Source organism: Microplitis mediator, chromosome 7, assembly GCF_029852145.1.
Source record: "Microplitis mediator isolate UGA2020A chromosome 7, iyMicMedi2.1, whole genome shotgun sequence".
Classification (NCBI taxonomy): Eukaryota; Metazoa; Arthropoda; class Insecta; order Hymenoptera; family Braconidae; genus Microplitis; species Microplitis mediator.
In genome coordinates this window covers 2,568,090-2,583,081 of record NC_079975.1, presented here as the reverse complement: position 1 = coordinate 2,583,081, position 14,992 = coordinate 2,568,090, and the positions used below count along the sequence as shown (strand labels likewise).

Genomic DNA, 14,992 nt, shown 5'->3' with positions numbered 1-14,992 from the left:
GAAAATAAATTTATAAAATAAAAAGTAATTTGTTGTTTTCTTTTTTTTATTTATTGTTAGAGAGAATATGTTGTGAGTGAATGTCTGTTTAATTGCAAAAAACTTATTAATAAAATGAACTGCGAAACATTTGATGAAACGATCTTACTGGCCGCGGTATTAAAATTTTCTTTTAATACGATAGCACTTGTTACGACCATCGTATTGATTAAACTATATAAAGAACATTTGTATTTAATGCATTTTTATAGGACACACGATTTTTGCCGCTTCGTTTGAACGTTACATTGTCGTTTTTTTTTCTCTTCCCACTGCCATGATTTTTTTGAATATTTTTTTTTTAATTATCACGTGTCAAATTCAGCCCGTAAGATTTTTTTAAATATTTATATTTTTTTTTTTTTTTGTAAATTCAAATATTTAAAAAAATAATTTATTTGTAGAGTTACCAGAAAGACAGCGGAAAAAGTGGAAATCGAGCGCACAGTTTGGAGGTAAAAAAAAATAAAAGTTAAGATTTTGATTTATTTATTTACGTGGAAATTTTTTTTTAGAGTGAAACAGTGATAGAAAATAAAAATGTAAATATTGTGGTGAATGTTGACCCGAAGGATGTGGCCAAGGAATTGTGGAAAATAATCGAAAAACGAATGGACAATCCGCCGTCAAGAAGATCCCAGTTGTCCCACGATGTCATCAGGGAATTGGAAAACATTGTGACGCCAATTGTCATCCCCAGCAGACGCAAAAACGAACCGTCGGCATTCGAAATCGCGGATGCGCTGGATCACGTCACCAGGAAGGCGCTGAAAGATGGATCTAAGGAAAGAAGTTCGATGGAAGACGAAATTCTAACGCGTAATATTGTCGCGAACATGATGAAAACTTTGCACGAGGTCCAAACAATCGAGTCGAAATACATGCGGCCATCTGAGAGTGTCCTCAAGTATGGCCAGACTAGGAAAAGTTTGAAAACTGACGACGATTCTAATTCTAATTCCAATTCTAATGAAAGTGTTGGTAAGGATGAAGATGACGACTATGTTAAATTATTATTTAAGGTTCGGAAAAACATGCTCCTGAAAACAAATAGCTTACAATATGTATTTAATTGAATATTTACTTATTTATTAATCAATTATTTTTATTGTTCTGTAGATATTATTTTATGTAGGGAAATATATTTTTGGAAAATTGGCATAAATGCCAGAAAATGGTTTTAAATAAAACTCGCACTTTTGGTTCCAATTTGTCTCTTGTTTATTTTTTTTTTACAATTTTTTCTGAACAATTCGGGAAACTGGAGATTTATTTAAAATTATATAAATTTTTTTTTTTTCAACTATAAAAAATTTCTGGTGGTTGGAAATTGGTACTGGAAATTTAAGTTGAGAAGATGAACAAACTTACAAAAAATATTTTCAATTATTTTATGTCCAAGAAATAAAAAAACTCCAAAAATTGACAGTAAATTAATAAAAATCTAACCCGTCACTTTTCCCAAATTTTTGAATTTCGTTTTGAAAAATAAAGAATTTAATCGACACATTTACAATGACACGGTCTTTGAAATATAATATTTTGACTCAGTTCGAAGCAGGCAAAAAACAATATAAATAAATAAAAAAATAATAAAAACAATTTAAATAATCTTAATTACTATTTTGATAATTATATTTCCGTTTAACAATTTCTCGGATCGTACTATTAGTAGCGTACCCCAATTTAATAGCCTGTTCGCATATTAAAATTAAACGGATAAGCTGTAGGATTTTATGTCCAATATCAACAATCGCCATTCCCAATTTTACCGTGATGTAAATAAACATTTTGTTTACTTTACAAAGAGTATATCAGCTCGTTGCCGTCATGTCTGAGAACGAGTCCGATTTATTAATTTATTGTTCAGCGAATACTGAATAAAAATAAATATACAACTACTTTTCGGTAAATCAGTACAATGGGTTACTCAAAAATAATTTTGACCGTCGCTCTGACATTTTTGTTGCTGGTTCATCCGTCAGTCCAGCAGTCAAAGCTCGTTGACTTCAGCGTTCTTGATGTTTCGTCAAAGGCGTTGCTGAGAATTGAACATTTGCTGGCCGAATTACTGGACATTGTTTCCAAAGCGGTTCCATTCCACGAACGTCATGTAAGTTAATTATTTAGTACTCAATTAATATTTCTTACACAGAAAATAAGAATTTATCAGCGCGAAAAATTTTGATCACTCGCCCAAAGAAATTTTTGTATCACGAATTGAAAAAAAAATTTTTTTGAGGCGGGAAGTTCTTGTTTTTGTGTATATTTGAATAAACTTTTATTTGTTTCCTTAATAGATCCAACTGCTGTCAAAACAAATGGCGGCAAATTCGATTCCAAAATCAGACCCGAATATTAATAATGGGCAGGATGAACCAAGAGCGTCAGCTCTGGATACATCACGGAAATCCTTTCTCTCTCGACTTCATCAATTAGAAAACAGTTTTGACAGCAATGCTAATACAAATTTGAATACGAACATAAATACCAACGCAAATGTCCGTAAACAGAGACCATTCCGTGCCGATTATCTCAATGAAGACTTGATGTGAAAAATTTGATATAATTGTTATTAATGTTATTATTATTGTTAATTAATAATAATAATGATAATTGTCAACTGCATAAAGTGTATGGTAAAAATAAATAAAGTTTGAAAATTAATAATCAATTTTTTAATTTTTAATCCCCTGAATTGTAAATTTAACGCTGTCGCGACTGAGTGGCAGGCTTACTATTAGAAATTATAATATTTGAATAAAATTAATTGACAGTTTTATTTTTGATATTCATCGGGATTTTGGTTGCCTATATAACAAAGTGCGGGATCAAGGTGGTAAGTATTTCGTTTTTACAATATACTGATACGATGTTTGGATTGTTTGTTTGGAAACTCTTAGCGATCGCTGCGGTTTTTAATCAAGTAAATTTATTTATTTTTTATTTTCGATGGTATTTTTATTAAATACGTAAATTATTTTTTTTTTTTTCTTAATAATAAAATCACTTTTTAAAAAATTTCCCGCGATATTTCTCTAATGTTAATAAAAAATGAAAAAAGTTTACAAATTTTTATTATGAAAAATCGCGAAATGAAAAAACGCGCGAAATGAAAAATTTTAAAAATTAATATTTTCCCGCGGTTTAATAAAAATACTCTTTTGATAATTTATTTGATTGGCTGATGTATTAACGATAGCTAATTTTGAAAATTAGGTTTTTGATGTGACAGACGCAAGACCCAGTCCCTATTCTGGTCAACGCAGTACCAATTCCAACACAAATTTAAATATCAACGCCCAAGTAAATCCATCGCAACGCAAGTATCGGCGAGCGCAAGCTGCTGACGATGAAGTAAGAAATAAAAATAAATAATTTATTACCGTAATTTATTTATTTCTAGTGAAACTTATGAAACAATTTTTTGAGATTCGTCAGAAAGAGAATGCCGACAAAATAATTGAAACAGCGGCCGTCGCGACGGCTGCCGCGGACGCTGCGAAAACGGTCACGAGAATGCTGGCCCAAAAACTGTCCGAGAGTACTGCCAGCGCTGTCGCGGATGCTGTTGTCCGAGTGCTCACGGAAAATGCCAGTGAGCCGGTCCAGACTGTTGCCAAAGTCGCTACTAGAGCAGCAATTGCTGCTGCACAACGAAAAGATTCTGATGCCAACACTAATGTCAATGTGATGGCGAATCGGCTTGAAGGAACGACTCCATCTTCTGGTTGGTTTCATATTTCTGATATGTGATACGGTCATGTAGGTAAAATAATAAATTTTTTAAATATTTTGCAGACAATTCAACGCCAAATCCGACGGATTCAGGAAATGCTGGAAAGTCAAGACTTAATGACAGTGAAAAGAAGGACGAAAATTCCGACTCTGACGATGATGACACATCAGATAAACCTTTAAATAGTAGATATTATAATTACGGACTTCCTTGGGAAAGTCGATACGATTATCGAAGATCGATGCTAGATTCAATGGATATTCCTGAGTCAAGATTTTATCAATATTAATTAAGAATTTAATTATCTTTAAATTTTGATGTTATAAAATTAATAAACAATTATAATTTAATTTAAATATTTTTTTTTTAATCGTGAGTTGGAAAATTTTTAATGAAATTTGTTAAGAAAATTTAATTGGAAATTAATCAGTTTTTAATTGAAAATTAAAATTTCATGCTTGCAAATAAATTTTAAAAAAAGTGTCAAACTGCTATGAGAAGTTCAAAATTTTGATTTCTAAAGGAATTTGGGATTCTTATTAAAAAAAAATGTAGAGACCTCAAATTTATAAAAATGAGATTTTCGTTAATTCGAAAAAAAAAATTTCATATTTTCCGATTTTCCTAATTTATGAAAAAGAAAATAATAATTATGAGGAAGGTTAATTTTAGATGAAACATAAAATAATCTATTTCTAATTATGGCACTTGCCTTTCTATTAATAAACAAATTTAATGACAATAATAATAATAATAATATATGATATATATAATAATTATAAAATACGTTATTGGTTATTTGCAAATGCGTATAATTCTGTTATCAGTCTCAGCCTTCGGACCAAAACGAGTCTTGGCTACCCAACAATCCACAGGCTAATGAAAAATATCAGAGTGTGTGTATTCAAAAGGTACATTAATGATGCAAATTTTAACCACACATTGACATTTAACAAAAAAAAAAAAAAAAAACAATAATAACTATTATTATTCCGGGACTATTGGTACGTCTTAAAAGTCAGTAATAACAGAGTAGAGGTACCGTTTCTGGCCACTTTATGACCAGTTATGGACACTTGAAAAATTTGAATAATTAGTAAATTACACACCTAGGGAGAAAAGTAGAACATTTCAATCCGCGCGTGTAATAGAGAAGTTGCATTAATTTTTTATCATCTCATAAAAAATGAATAAATTTTGGCGGAAAAAAAATGACTCATAATTAGCTATGACGTCATTATATCTGTTGGAGCTGAGAACCAATGAAAGTCACGCTACACGGAAAAAAAAAATAGTCATGGCTACTCTGGGATAGTACTGAGTACTTTCTGTAAAAAAAAAATTTTAGCATGCAGCTAAAAAATTTTAGGTGGCAGCACTAGCGTTTCAATATGTTTGAAAAAAAAGCGACATCTAAGACAAAAGGCGGGAATAAGAAATAAAAAAATAGTGTAGAAAGATTTCTATGTGAGTAAAATAGTCGAATAAAAAAAACCGTCCATAAAGCACACCCGCGCTTTCGCGCTTGAGGTGTGAAAAATCAAATTGATAATTTGTAAGTTGAATAAAAGTTCATATTAAAAAAAAATACATTAATATTATATAATAAAAGTAGTGATTAAAAATAAAATGAGCGATTGAGGTGTGGACTTTTGGATTTTCCAACATTTTTTTCATCTCTCCGTGCGATGGCGCGTCGGAACCGATATAATGACATCACTAGCGTTTGAATTTACGGTTTTTAATTTAAAATTTAATCGAGAAATCGATTATTATAAAACTTTTCCCTGAATTTTTCTTAACAACTTTCATTAAACTTTCAAAAAAAATTTTAATTACAAAACATGCAACTTCTCTATTGCCTAGCAGAAGTAAAGGCCCGGGTATTAAACACACGTGGATTGGGATGTCCTTCTTTCCTCCCTAGGTGTGTAATATACTATTATATAAAAGGCAGTGACACAATTGATATTCAAAATATGTGCAGGATATTTTTATCACACAATGAAACGATGGAAATTTTATTTTACACTTTTCCATAAGTTAAATGTCCAAAAATGGAGCAGTGGCCAAAAATGGTACTCCTACTCTGTATAGTCAACAAAATAAATCAAAAAAAAAAATTTACCATCATTATCACGCATATGCATTGTTACATATATATAATAATAAATCTGACATAGATTACATCATAAAAATAGTTTGTTAAAATATTACAGCTTCTTTTTGACAACAAATAATTGTTACTAATAATAATAATAGTAATTAATTAAAATAATTATACAATTTTTTAATTTTACATTATGTCAAATCGTGATGTTTGTCGTACTAGTACATTTTCTTTTTTTTCCTTTCTTTCTTTACTATAATCATAACTATTACATTGTAATAAAATTAATATAATATAATAATATATGTACAGGAATCAATAAATGCTTTATAAAACAATAGAAATAATTCATCTTTTATCGTTAAAAAAATTAATATAATAGTATTCATATATATATATCAGCATGTGCCAAATAATCGAATTTCATTACGGAAATTAATTGCCAAAAAAATTTATTGCAGAGAATTGTCTGCAAATTTTGTACGAAAATTTTGTATTTTTTTGACCAACAGTCATGGGAGTAAAAAATTTCAAATAAATTTGGATTCCAAGCCCGGGAATTTTTAAATTACCAAAGATTGCGTTTAAATGTCCCGGGCTTTTTTTGGCGCGCGTTTAATTTTTTTCAAAAATATGCAAGTGCGGTTTTGTGGAAAATTATTTTTTTGACCCTGGACCAAAAAGTCCAGAGAAAATTATTGGGTTAATGGGAAATTTTGAAACTCAACATTTTTGGCGCATCCTCATATATATTTATATAGACATATACATATGTACTTTGCTTATCACCATATATATTGCATTCTCTAACTTTCTCTCATTTTTTTCCCCTCAAAACCATACACTCGTTTAGCTTAAAAATTTCATAAGTAATATATATTTATATATTATTTAGAGACTAGCAGTTATAATTAACTAGATAATTAGTTTTTTAAAATTAATTACGTGAAATCGGCGTTTGAGGTCGCATTTTATTTTTTTTCCTCAATTAATCTTATAAAGTATATAAAATAGTATGATCGTGATATTATATATATATATTTTTTTAATATAATTGATCTCTTTGTAAGTAAATTTAATAGATTGTTTTGTCTCTACGTAAAAATTGAAATATCTGCGAAACCTTTCCGCGGAACCTTTTGAAAATTTAATTTCTCTTTAAAGTCTCATTGGTAATTAACAGTAAGTCGTTTTAAATGCAAGATGTACAAGTAAAAAAATTATAAAACTGGCAGTGGTAATTAGTCTTGAGTTTTAATAATTAAAAAGATTAAAATTTTTATTGTAAATATGATCAAAGTTCGGTTCCGCAAGTCAATCTCACATGATATCGGGGTTTTAATTTGGTAATAGTATTGTACTCTTTTATTTACAAGTGCGGAAAGAGATATTTTTATTTATATTTGTGTTTTTTTTTTTTTTATTTAGGGTGACCGAGCCAGTAAATGAACGATCGTATTTTCAAATTTGTAAATGTAGAAGGATGCAACGAAATTAGAGGAAGTTTTAGAAGTTTTCAATCAAATAGCAATCAAGTATTTTTTTTTGTGTAATTACCCGTGAAAAAAATTATTTATAAAAATATTTCAGGAGTTTGTAAATGTGAACTTTTAAATTCGATTAAATATCTGATCAAGTGATCGAGTATTAGTTCCCTGATCAGATACTAGTTCCCTGATTGGATACTACACGGAAAAAAATTAATCGTGAATGCAACATGATGCAGTCTTGGTAAATAAACATGAGAAAATCATGTGGCAGCAACATGATTTTCATGTAGCCTTGATAGTATAAAATTAAGTTGTAAGAACTAAATATTTATGCTTCAGAAAAATTATTTATTATTAAGCAACTAGATTTTTTCAGATTTATAATTTATAATAGGGGAAGGGGGGGCCAAACGGGGTAGGGTAGGCAAAACAGGGTACCCCCAAAATTTGATAAAAAAAAATTTTATATTTTAAATGGTTTTTAAACATTCCAAAATCACTTCTGTAAATATAATTAAGCATTACTTTGAATTTTTTTGTTAAACTTTTTCAATAATCAATTGTCAGTTGAAAAATATTAATGACGTTTGTTTTATGATAAAAACTATTGAAAATTTTTTTTCTTCTTTTGTATCCAATAAACATGTAAAATATAATTTTTCTTCATGTAAATTACTTTTAAAAAAATTCAACTTAAACAAATTCGTTTGAAATCCAGAAATTTTTTTTTTTTACCTTTTTTAGGGGGTACCCCACTTTGCCCGCAGAAATGAAAAATTTTTTTTTTCAACGGTAACTGAAAATTTCTTTTATTTACTTCGAATGTCATAAAAAAAAAAGACTTAGCGTATTTGAGTCCTCGAAAACTTGGTATTTCCTTAAGTACCCCCTTTTGCCCCTCCCTCCCCTATATAATATATAATATATAATACATTATAATATATTTTGAGTCCGAAAAAATCTAGTTGCTTGATAATAAATAATTTTTCTGAAGCATAAATATTTAGTTCTTGCAACTTAATTTTATACTATTAAGGCTACATGAAAATCATGTTGCTGCCACGATTAATTTTTTCCGTGTAGGTCCCTAATCTGGTAATAGGCCCCTGATCTGGTACTAGATCTTTTACTTTAGGTAAAAATGAAATAACGTTAATTTACTGGTCATGTTCATTAACTGGACCGATCACCCGATTTATTTATTTCTTAATTATATTAATAACTATTATTATTTAAAATTTTCTATACTGTATGCATGATGAGCAGCCTGCTGTGTAATTTAACCACCAATCACCTTTCTATTAATCACAAGTGGATTTTGTTTTAAAAATAATCGTCATTGGCTTTTAATGAACAACAACAACATTAACAACAATTAAAGGAAGAGAAAGTCACTTTTAGACCGCTCGTGATGTGTTTATGCTTTTTTTTTAATTTTTTATTTCATATATTGTACAAGTAATTTAACTCAATTGCTCTTTTATTCCCGTTATACTCTGAGAAAATACTCGGGGATTTGTACGTCTTATTATTACTATATTATTATTTATTATTATTTATTATTACTTATTATTATTTGTAATGAGCATAGAAAATAGTTAGTTATATGTTGATATTTTTCGAGCCATAAACACTTTCAGTCTCGGCGTGAGCTTAATCTCTTCAAAGTAAAACATAACAACGGTTTGTTATTTCCGGTACTTGGAATCTAAAGTTCCCTTATTTATTTTTATTTATTATTTATGCCTGCGTATCGAGAGAGTTATTTATTTAACCAGAGATCCTATTCTACGTAAGGCTCGAGAGCTCTAACTGGATAATTTCAATTACAATTATAAAAATAAAAATTTTACATGAGCGTAATTGCTACAGTTTCATGTCAACGATTATGTGTCTACTTATTTAACTGGAAATATATATGTAAATATAGGTATATTTTTTATCGAGAGCTTAGTTTATTTCGAAGGTTCGCTGTTTTTCACCAGCTATAAATATACGCGTTAAATGTATGTACGTAAATTAATTTAATTTAATTAGTTATTTAAAAGACATTGACTCAAGTCATTTGTAAAGTGTATCATATTAAAATACGACTCTTTCATTTTTCGTTTTACTACTTATCGTTATTATTTATTTTTATATTTATTCCTTGTATGCAGATCTGACCCGAAATAATTTACTGGGCTTCATAATTATTGAATTTTTATACGATACTGAAGTTTGCCGACGTCCAATAATTTGTAGATTTTTTTTAAATCGATAAATTATAAAAAAAAATATTTCAAAAAATTGCACCTGTAGTTTTTGTAATTTTCTACAGGTGCATATTTTTAGTTTTTTTTATGATTGATGTGTTGAAAAAATAAATCCGAATGTTTTCAATTGTCTGCTAATTTCAGAATCATATTTTTATAAGAATTTTTCCGTTAAAATTCGTAAGACCCACAAAAAAATCACAGAATTTTATGGGAACGTATGAAAATTTAATTTGAATTTGAATTCAATATTTTTTATTATTTATTTTTTATATTCATTGTATGCAGATCAGACCCGAAATATTTTACTGGGCTCATATATTTCTGTTTAAAATATCCGAGTTACTGATTCATAATTTTATAATTTTTATAAAAATTTTTCCGGTAAAAAATTATTGAGAACCAAAAAAAATTTCAGAATTTTATCGGAACGTACAAAAATTCAAATTAAATTTGAATTCATTTATTTTGATAAGACTCAAGTAAGACAATTGATAAATATGAAAATGTCTTATCGTCTGATAATTTTTATGTAATTTAATAACAGAGTCTTGACGAAGACAAAAATTTAAATATCAATTTCGACATTTATTTTTGAAGTAAAAATCTGCTGGATTGTTTGAACAGAGAGCAAACTAATAATTCAAAATTTCCGCCATCAATTAAATTATTCTAGTCCGGGCCGTCAAAATAATGAACTGTACTGGGCTTATTCTTATCACACTAATTATTATTAATAACTTTGCTCAAACTTTCTTAATTTCTCACCTGGTTGTCAGCTTATTAATCACCGGTCAAATTTATCGAAAAATATTTAAACTGTCAGGTTATTTAATCACACGAATCTGTTATCTAATTTATTAATTATCGAATTCATCGATAATTCTTCATTCTCACGACATTTGCCAACACTAGTGTCAACCATTCATCATCCGTGTCAACACTTTTTGATGGTTAATCATACGTAAGTTAATTGGACGGCGATACCAAAATTTTGAATAAATTTAACAAAGATAATTCGATTTCAAACCATCCAATCATACATAATTGCTACCGATTATCGCATTCTTCGTAGGTAGCACCGTTACATTAGGCAGGAAAATAAAATATATATATATTAGATATATATACATGGAGAGAAAATAATGGTAACTGTTACTAGTACGTTTATGAAGTATTATTCCAGGATGTTATGGTAATAATTACTTGGAAATATGGAATAGACACTCATAATTTCTAGGAAATTTTCCATAACTACGGGAACAGTTCATATTACTGTGGTAAAAGTTCTTATGTCGTATGGTAATTTAATTATGGTAATAATTACCATACACATGGTACCTGTTGTCATAATATGAACTATTCCCATAATATTATGGTAACCATTACCATGACACCATTGTAATTAAGACCGTAATTTTAAGACTTTCTAAATGTCATAGTAATCGTTACCATAATATTATGGTTAAAATTTCTATGATATCATGGTAATTATTACTGTAATATAAATTTATAAATGCTATGGTAATCATTACACTGTGGTAACAATTACCATAATGGCATGGCAATTATTACTACAAACTTAAGAATTTTTAAATTTCATGGTAATCTTTGCCATAATATTCTAGTCGCAATTACCATAATGAATGGTAATTATTACTGTGAAATTAAGAATTTCAAATTATCATGGCAATCTTTACCATAACAGTATAATAACAATTACCATAATATGAAGAATTTTTAAATCTCATGGTAATCTTTACCATAACCTTAAAATAATAATTACCAAAATATCATGGTAATTATTGCCATAGTATGTGGTAACGACTACCATAATGACAGGAATTTTTTACCATAATTTTATAGAAACTATTCCAATATCACATGGAAATGAAACCCATGTAGATGGTAATGATTACCACAATTTCTATAGATACCATTCATATAATCGATATTTAAAAAATGATATGGGAACCATTACCGTAATATATTGTAACTGTTACCGTAAATTTCTCCATGTATATAAAAAATATTGCCTATTCACGAGCTTACTCCTTTTTCGTTTCCATTGTCACTTATGAAAAATTATATCTATACATATATTATGCAGCTTCCTGCATCTACGCCTTAATTATGGCAAAATACTTAACCTATAATTAATGATAAACAAGAGCCATCAGTATGGTATTAGCTTATGATCGATGTAGCGTCTACGAAAATAGTTAATATATTTCCTTGAAGATTAAGTTCGAACGCACTTTTATATATATTTATATTTATCCTTATATATTACGAGCATGTTCTCGGAAAATATATATAGATATATGTATATTAGGCATCCTGTTAGCTATTATGCCTACAAAAAAATAGTTAATCTTGTTGTTAATTTTCTTCTTTACCTCAACTGTCGTTCCCCCCATCCTCTAATTCGATTCCGGTTGAGCAGATAAAATGTAAAAAAGCTTTTAAAGGTAATCGTTGTCAACAGTTTGCCCATCCTGAGGTTTAAGAGTCGTCATTTCTTCGGCAGAACCTTCCTGACCCGTCTGCTCGTCAACAAAGTTTATGCTTCCGGCTTTGTACCACACAACGAGATCAACAATAAATGCCAGTATGAGTATTCCACCCGTAGTACCTGCAAGACAGCAAAAAATCTAATTAATTACTGACTGACTCGGATGATATTCCCCTAGTACGCCACATAGTTTGAGGTACTGGAGTCGGTTTAAAAAAACAGATTTACTGTAAAGAGCATCAGTTAAACTTTAGCTTAGGCCGTGAGCGTAAGCTCACTCGTATATAAATAACGAGCTACGGGATTCGAACAAATCAACGACGTTATTGTGTAAGTAAGCGTAAAACCGCCAGACATTACGCTGACTAATTTACCCGGTGAACGTACCGTGAAAGAACATCCTGAATATGTTTGAGTCGTAGAGCCAACAGGCGCCACGTTCACCGCAGGAGTTATCCCAAACCAGGCATGCGGAATCCACTACGGCCCCGTACACTATGGGACAGGGAACGTTTCCTGTGGGATATTATCGTTATTATTATTGCTGTTGTTGTCGTTAGAAAAATTATTAACACACAATTAACATAAGTAATTAATTACACTCACCAAATAAGCCTATCGCGAACTGTATGAGACCCAGAGCCATTGCTTTGTCCTGGGGATCAACACATCGCAGTATAAGAAGCATCGACCCCACTTCACTTGTCGAGTGAATGAAGACGAACAATGAAAACAGGATCATGTAAACCCAGAAGTTACTGCACTCTAGATCGCAGTAACCCATCGTTGCTTTGCTCATTTCTTCGGAGGACAAACCAAACTCGGCATTTACTGTTTCGTTTTGACCGAGACATTGGCAGTTGTAAAACTAGATAATTAGGAAAATTATTGCTGGTGCTGGGGGATATTAGTTTTATTTAAATATTAATGACTTACTGAGGATATTTTCCCGTCGATTTCGGTGAAGTTCGAACAGGCGGCATGACAAGCGGAAAAGTAGGTTTTTTTATCGGCGCCGCAGATGGGACTGAATTTACTGCGGGCGCAGTCGCAGTTGGCGTCGCACGTGGGCTCGAAACTGGTGACACCCTCGGAGTTGGTCGTCAGCCCGGCGAAGTCGTCCATGGGACACCCGATGAACATCAGAGTGCCCATGCCCACGGCGTAGACGACTGCGGTGAACGCGATCCAGGCCGCGACGAACCTGGCGTTGGGCTTCACTCGCAGGATGAAGACCCCGCTTATTATTATTCCTAGACCCATCACCAGGATACCGCCGACTCCTGATATCATGTTGGCATGGTGCGCTGGCAGACGGAATTGCGTCTCCAGGTATTTTGGCAAGAACGTGTACAGTCCGGCGATGGGGAGGATGTGGAGAACGCTGCTGGCTGTTCTGAACATCAGGATGTCATTTTTCAGAAGTCTTTTTACTGCTTTCGGAAAATCTAGACAAAAAAAATTGATATTAATTTTCACGACAGTAAGCTCTGTAACAGATCGACTCGAGATTTTTTTAAACTTTGCCGAAAATTTACTCCATAATTAAATAAATAAAAAACCCGAAAATTTTATTAGTGTTAGTGAAGAAAATAAAAAATTTTCCACAGAGAATAAAAATTAAAAAACAATAAGTTTTTTACTCAACTACCGTTAACTGCTGGTAGTTAGCTGTTGTCGTTAATTAAAAACTAAACATTAATTATTCTGGAATGTCATTTATTTGAGTAATTATTAATTACTACAAGTGTAATATGTAAAGTATGATAATCTTAGTATAGTAATATGTGTTATATTTATAGAATAATTGGCTCGAGTGGATGTATGCACACATGCTAAGACCGAACGTACTTTACCCGTATGGTAAAAAGCAACATATATAATATCCTTACAGTACATTACATGTTCATAGATTTAATGTCGCTATTTACACAGTTGCCAGATCACAATATTATTTGTTATGTTTTAAATTACTTAAAATGTTTAGTTCATGTCACCGGTGCCGTCAGCTCCCACACACGATCCCGCCCCACTCTGTCATATCACATCGTAATTATTGTCTCTAAATAAAATTAAGCATCAAGTCAAAGTTTTTATTACTGTGTTACGGCAGTAAAATACGCATTCCAATTCTTCAAGACAGGGGTCGTTTTACTACTTATCAGTAACCTAGGGAAAGGGAACACCGTGACTCGAACGTAACCCTTCCACACATGACGAAATAAAAATTGCGTATTTTCAAGCCAATGGCTCTTGATAGAATTCAAATAGAATAATATTCCATAGGTATTCCACTACACCTATCAAGCGATAGATGCGCATATCTACATAAGTAGATATGTCCTGGCCCTAAGTAAATCACCGTTAACAAATTATACCATACAACTTTGCCGTTTATAATACAATTTTTGACGATCCTGAAGCTAGCAGACAATTGAAAATTTTTTGATTTTAGTTTGAACAATTAAATTTAAAAAAAAATTAAAAAATGCACATGTAGAAAATTTAAAAGACTACAGGTGCAATTTTTTCAAATTTTTGTTTTTTTATAATTTACTGCCTAAAATGAAATCCAAAAATTATTAGATGTCGGCTAACTTCAGTATCATAATTTATGACAGTAAAGTTAGCAGACATTTGAAATTAATATAAATTTTTTTAAATTGATAAATAATAAAAAAAATATGATAGTAAAGTTAGCAGACATTTGAATTTAAAAAAAAAATTTTTTTAACAGATAAATAATGAAAAAAAAAAAATTCTAAAAAATTGCACATGTAGGAAATTTCATAAACTATACGTGCAGTTTTTCAAAATATTTTTTTTATTATTTATTTTTTTGTT

The 14,992-nt window shown here is 30.4% G+C and overlaps 4 protein-coding genes across 8 annotated transcripts in view; 3 read left to right on the top strand and 1 right to left on the bottom strand.

The window, feature by feature from the left end:
- The first annotated feature begins 183 nt into the window (after positions 1 to 183).
- Positions 184 to 1,262, top strand: LOC130671525 (uncharacterized). The gene is made up of 3 exons (XM_057475469.1): positions 184 to 367; positions 444 to 494; positions 555 to 1,262. Exons 1-3 carry the CDS (start codon positions 317 to 319, stop codon positions 1,113 to 1,115), a joined length of 663 nt encoding a protein of 220 aa, XP_057331452.1. The 5' UTR covers positions 184 to 316; the 3' UTR covers positions 1,116 to 1,262.
- Positions 1,263 to 1,871: 609 nt separating this feature from the next.
- LOC130671526 (HD protein homolog) lies at positions 1,872 to 2,699 on the top strand. Its single transcript, XM_057475471.1, has 2 exons — positions 1,872 to 2,152; positions 2,340 to 2,699. The coding sequence occupies exons 1-2, from the start codon at positions 1,961 to 1,963 to the stop codon at positions 2,592 to 2,594; spliced, it is 447 nt and encodes a 148-aa protein (XP_057331454.1). The 5' UTR covers positions 1,872 to 1,960; the 3' UTR covers positions 2,595 to 2,699.
- A 193-nt stretch (positions 2,700 to 2,892) lies between these two features.
- Positions 2,893 to 4,244, top strand: LOC130671523 (uncharacterized). 3 transcript variants are annotated; one of them, XM_057475468.1, is made up of 4 exons: positions 2,893 to 2,965; positions 3,259 to 3,361; positions 3,446 to 3,769; positions 3,841 to 4,244. In XM_057475468.1, exons 1-4 carry the CDS (start codon positions 2,912 to 2,914, stop codon positions 4,065 to 4,067), a joined length of 708 nt encoding a protein of 235 aa, XP_057331451.1. In that variant the 5' UTR covers positions 2,893 to 2,911; the 3' UTR covers positions 4,068 to 4,244. The 3 variants fall into 3 exon arrangements, with proteins under 3 accessions (XP_057331451.1, XP_057331449.1, XP_057331450.1); XM_057475466.1 differs by having other exon boundaries at positions 3,259 to 3,396; positions 3,472 to 3,769; positions 3,841 to 4,238; XM_057475467.1 differs by having other exon boundaries at positions 3,259 to 3,396; positions 3,481 to 3,769; positions 3,841 to 4,235.
- A 247-nt stretch (positions 4,245 to 4,491) lies between these two features.
- LOC130671518 (solute carrier organic anion transporter family member 74D) overlaps positions 4,492 to 14,992 on the bottom strand; it is a 32,113-nt gene continuing 21,612 nt past the window's right edge. For all 3 annotated transcript variants that reach the window (XM_057475455.1, XM_057475456.1, XM_057475457.1), the window contains 4 exons: positions 13,085 to 13,596; positions 12,755 to 13,016; positions 12,536 to 12,664; positions 4,492 to 12,268 (listed from right to left, as the gene is read on the bottom strand). In XM_057475455.1, coding sequence (XP_057331438.1) covers positions 12,099 to 12,268; positions 12,536 to 12,664; positions 12,755 to 13,016; positions 13,085 to 13,596 — 1,073 coding nt within the window. In that variant the 3' untranslated portion in view covers positions 4,492 to 12,098. The remainder of the gene's footprint in view (positions 12,269 to 12,535; positions 12,665 to 12,754; positions 13,017 to 13,084; positions 13,597 to 14,992) is intronic.

Excerpts from the sequence above, each read along its gene's own strand:
- LOC130671525 (XM_057475469.1), top strand. The coding sequence starts at position 317 with ATGATTTTTTTGAATATTTTTTTTTTAATTATCACGTGTCAAATTCAG. Across the intron at positions 368-443 it reads TCACGTGTCAAATTCAGCCC|AGTTACCAGAAAGACAGCGG; the intron begins GTAAGATTTTTT and ends ATTTATTTGTAG. Across the intron at positions 495-554 it reads ATCGAGCGCACAGTTTGGAG|AGTGAAACAGTGATAGAAAA; the intron begins GTAAAAAAAAAT and ends ATTTTTTTTTAG.
- LOC130671526 (XM_057475471.1), top strand. The coding sequence starts at position 1,961 with ATGGGTTACTCAAAAATAATTTTGACCGTCGCTCTGACATTTTTGTTG. Across the intron at positions 2,153-2,339 it reads TTCCATTCCACGAACGTCAT|ATCCAACTGCTGTCAAAACA; the intron begins GTAAGTTAATTA and ends TTTCCTTAATAG.
- LOC130671523 (XM_057475466.1), top strand. The coding sequence starts at position 2,912 with ATGTTTGGATTGTTTGTTTGGAAACTCTTAGCGATCGCTGCGGTTTTT. Across the intron at positions 3,397-3,471 it reads CGCAAGCTGCTGACGATGAA|ATTCGTCAGAAAGAGAATGC; the intron begins GTAAGAAATAAA and ends CAATTTTTTGAG. Across the intron at positions 3,770-3,840 it reads AGGAACGACTCCATCTTCTG|ACAATTCAACGCCAAATCCG; the intron begins GTTGGTTTCATA and ends AATATTTTGCAG.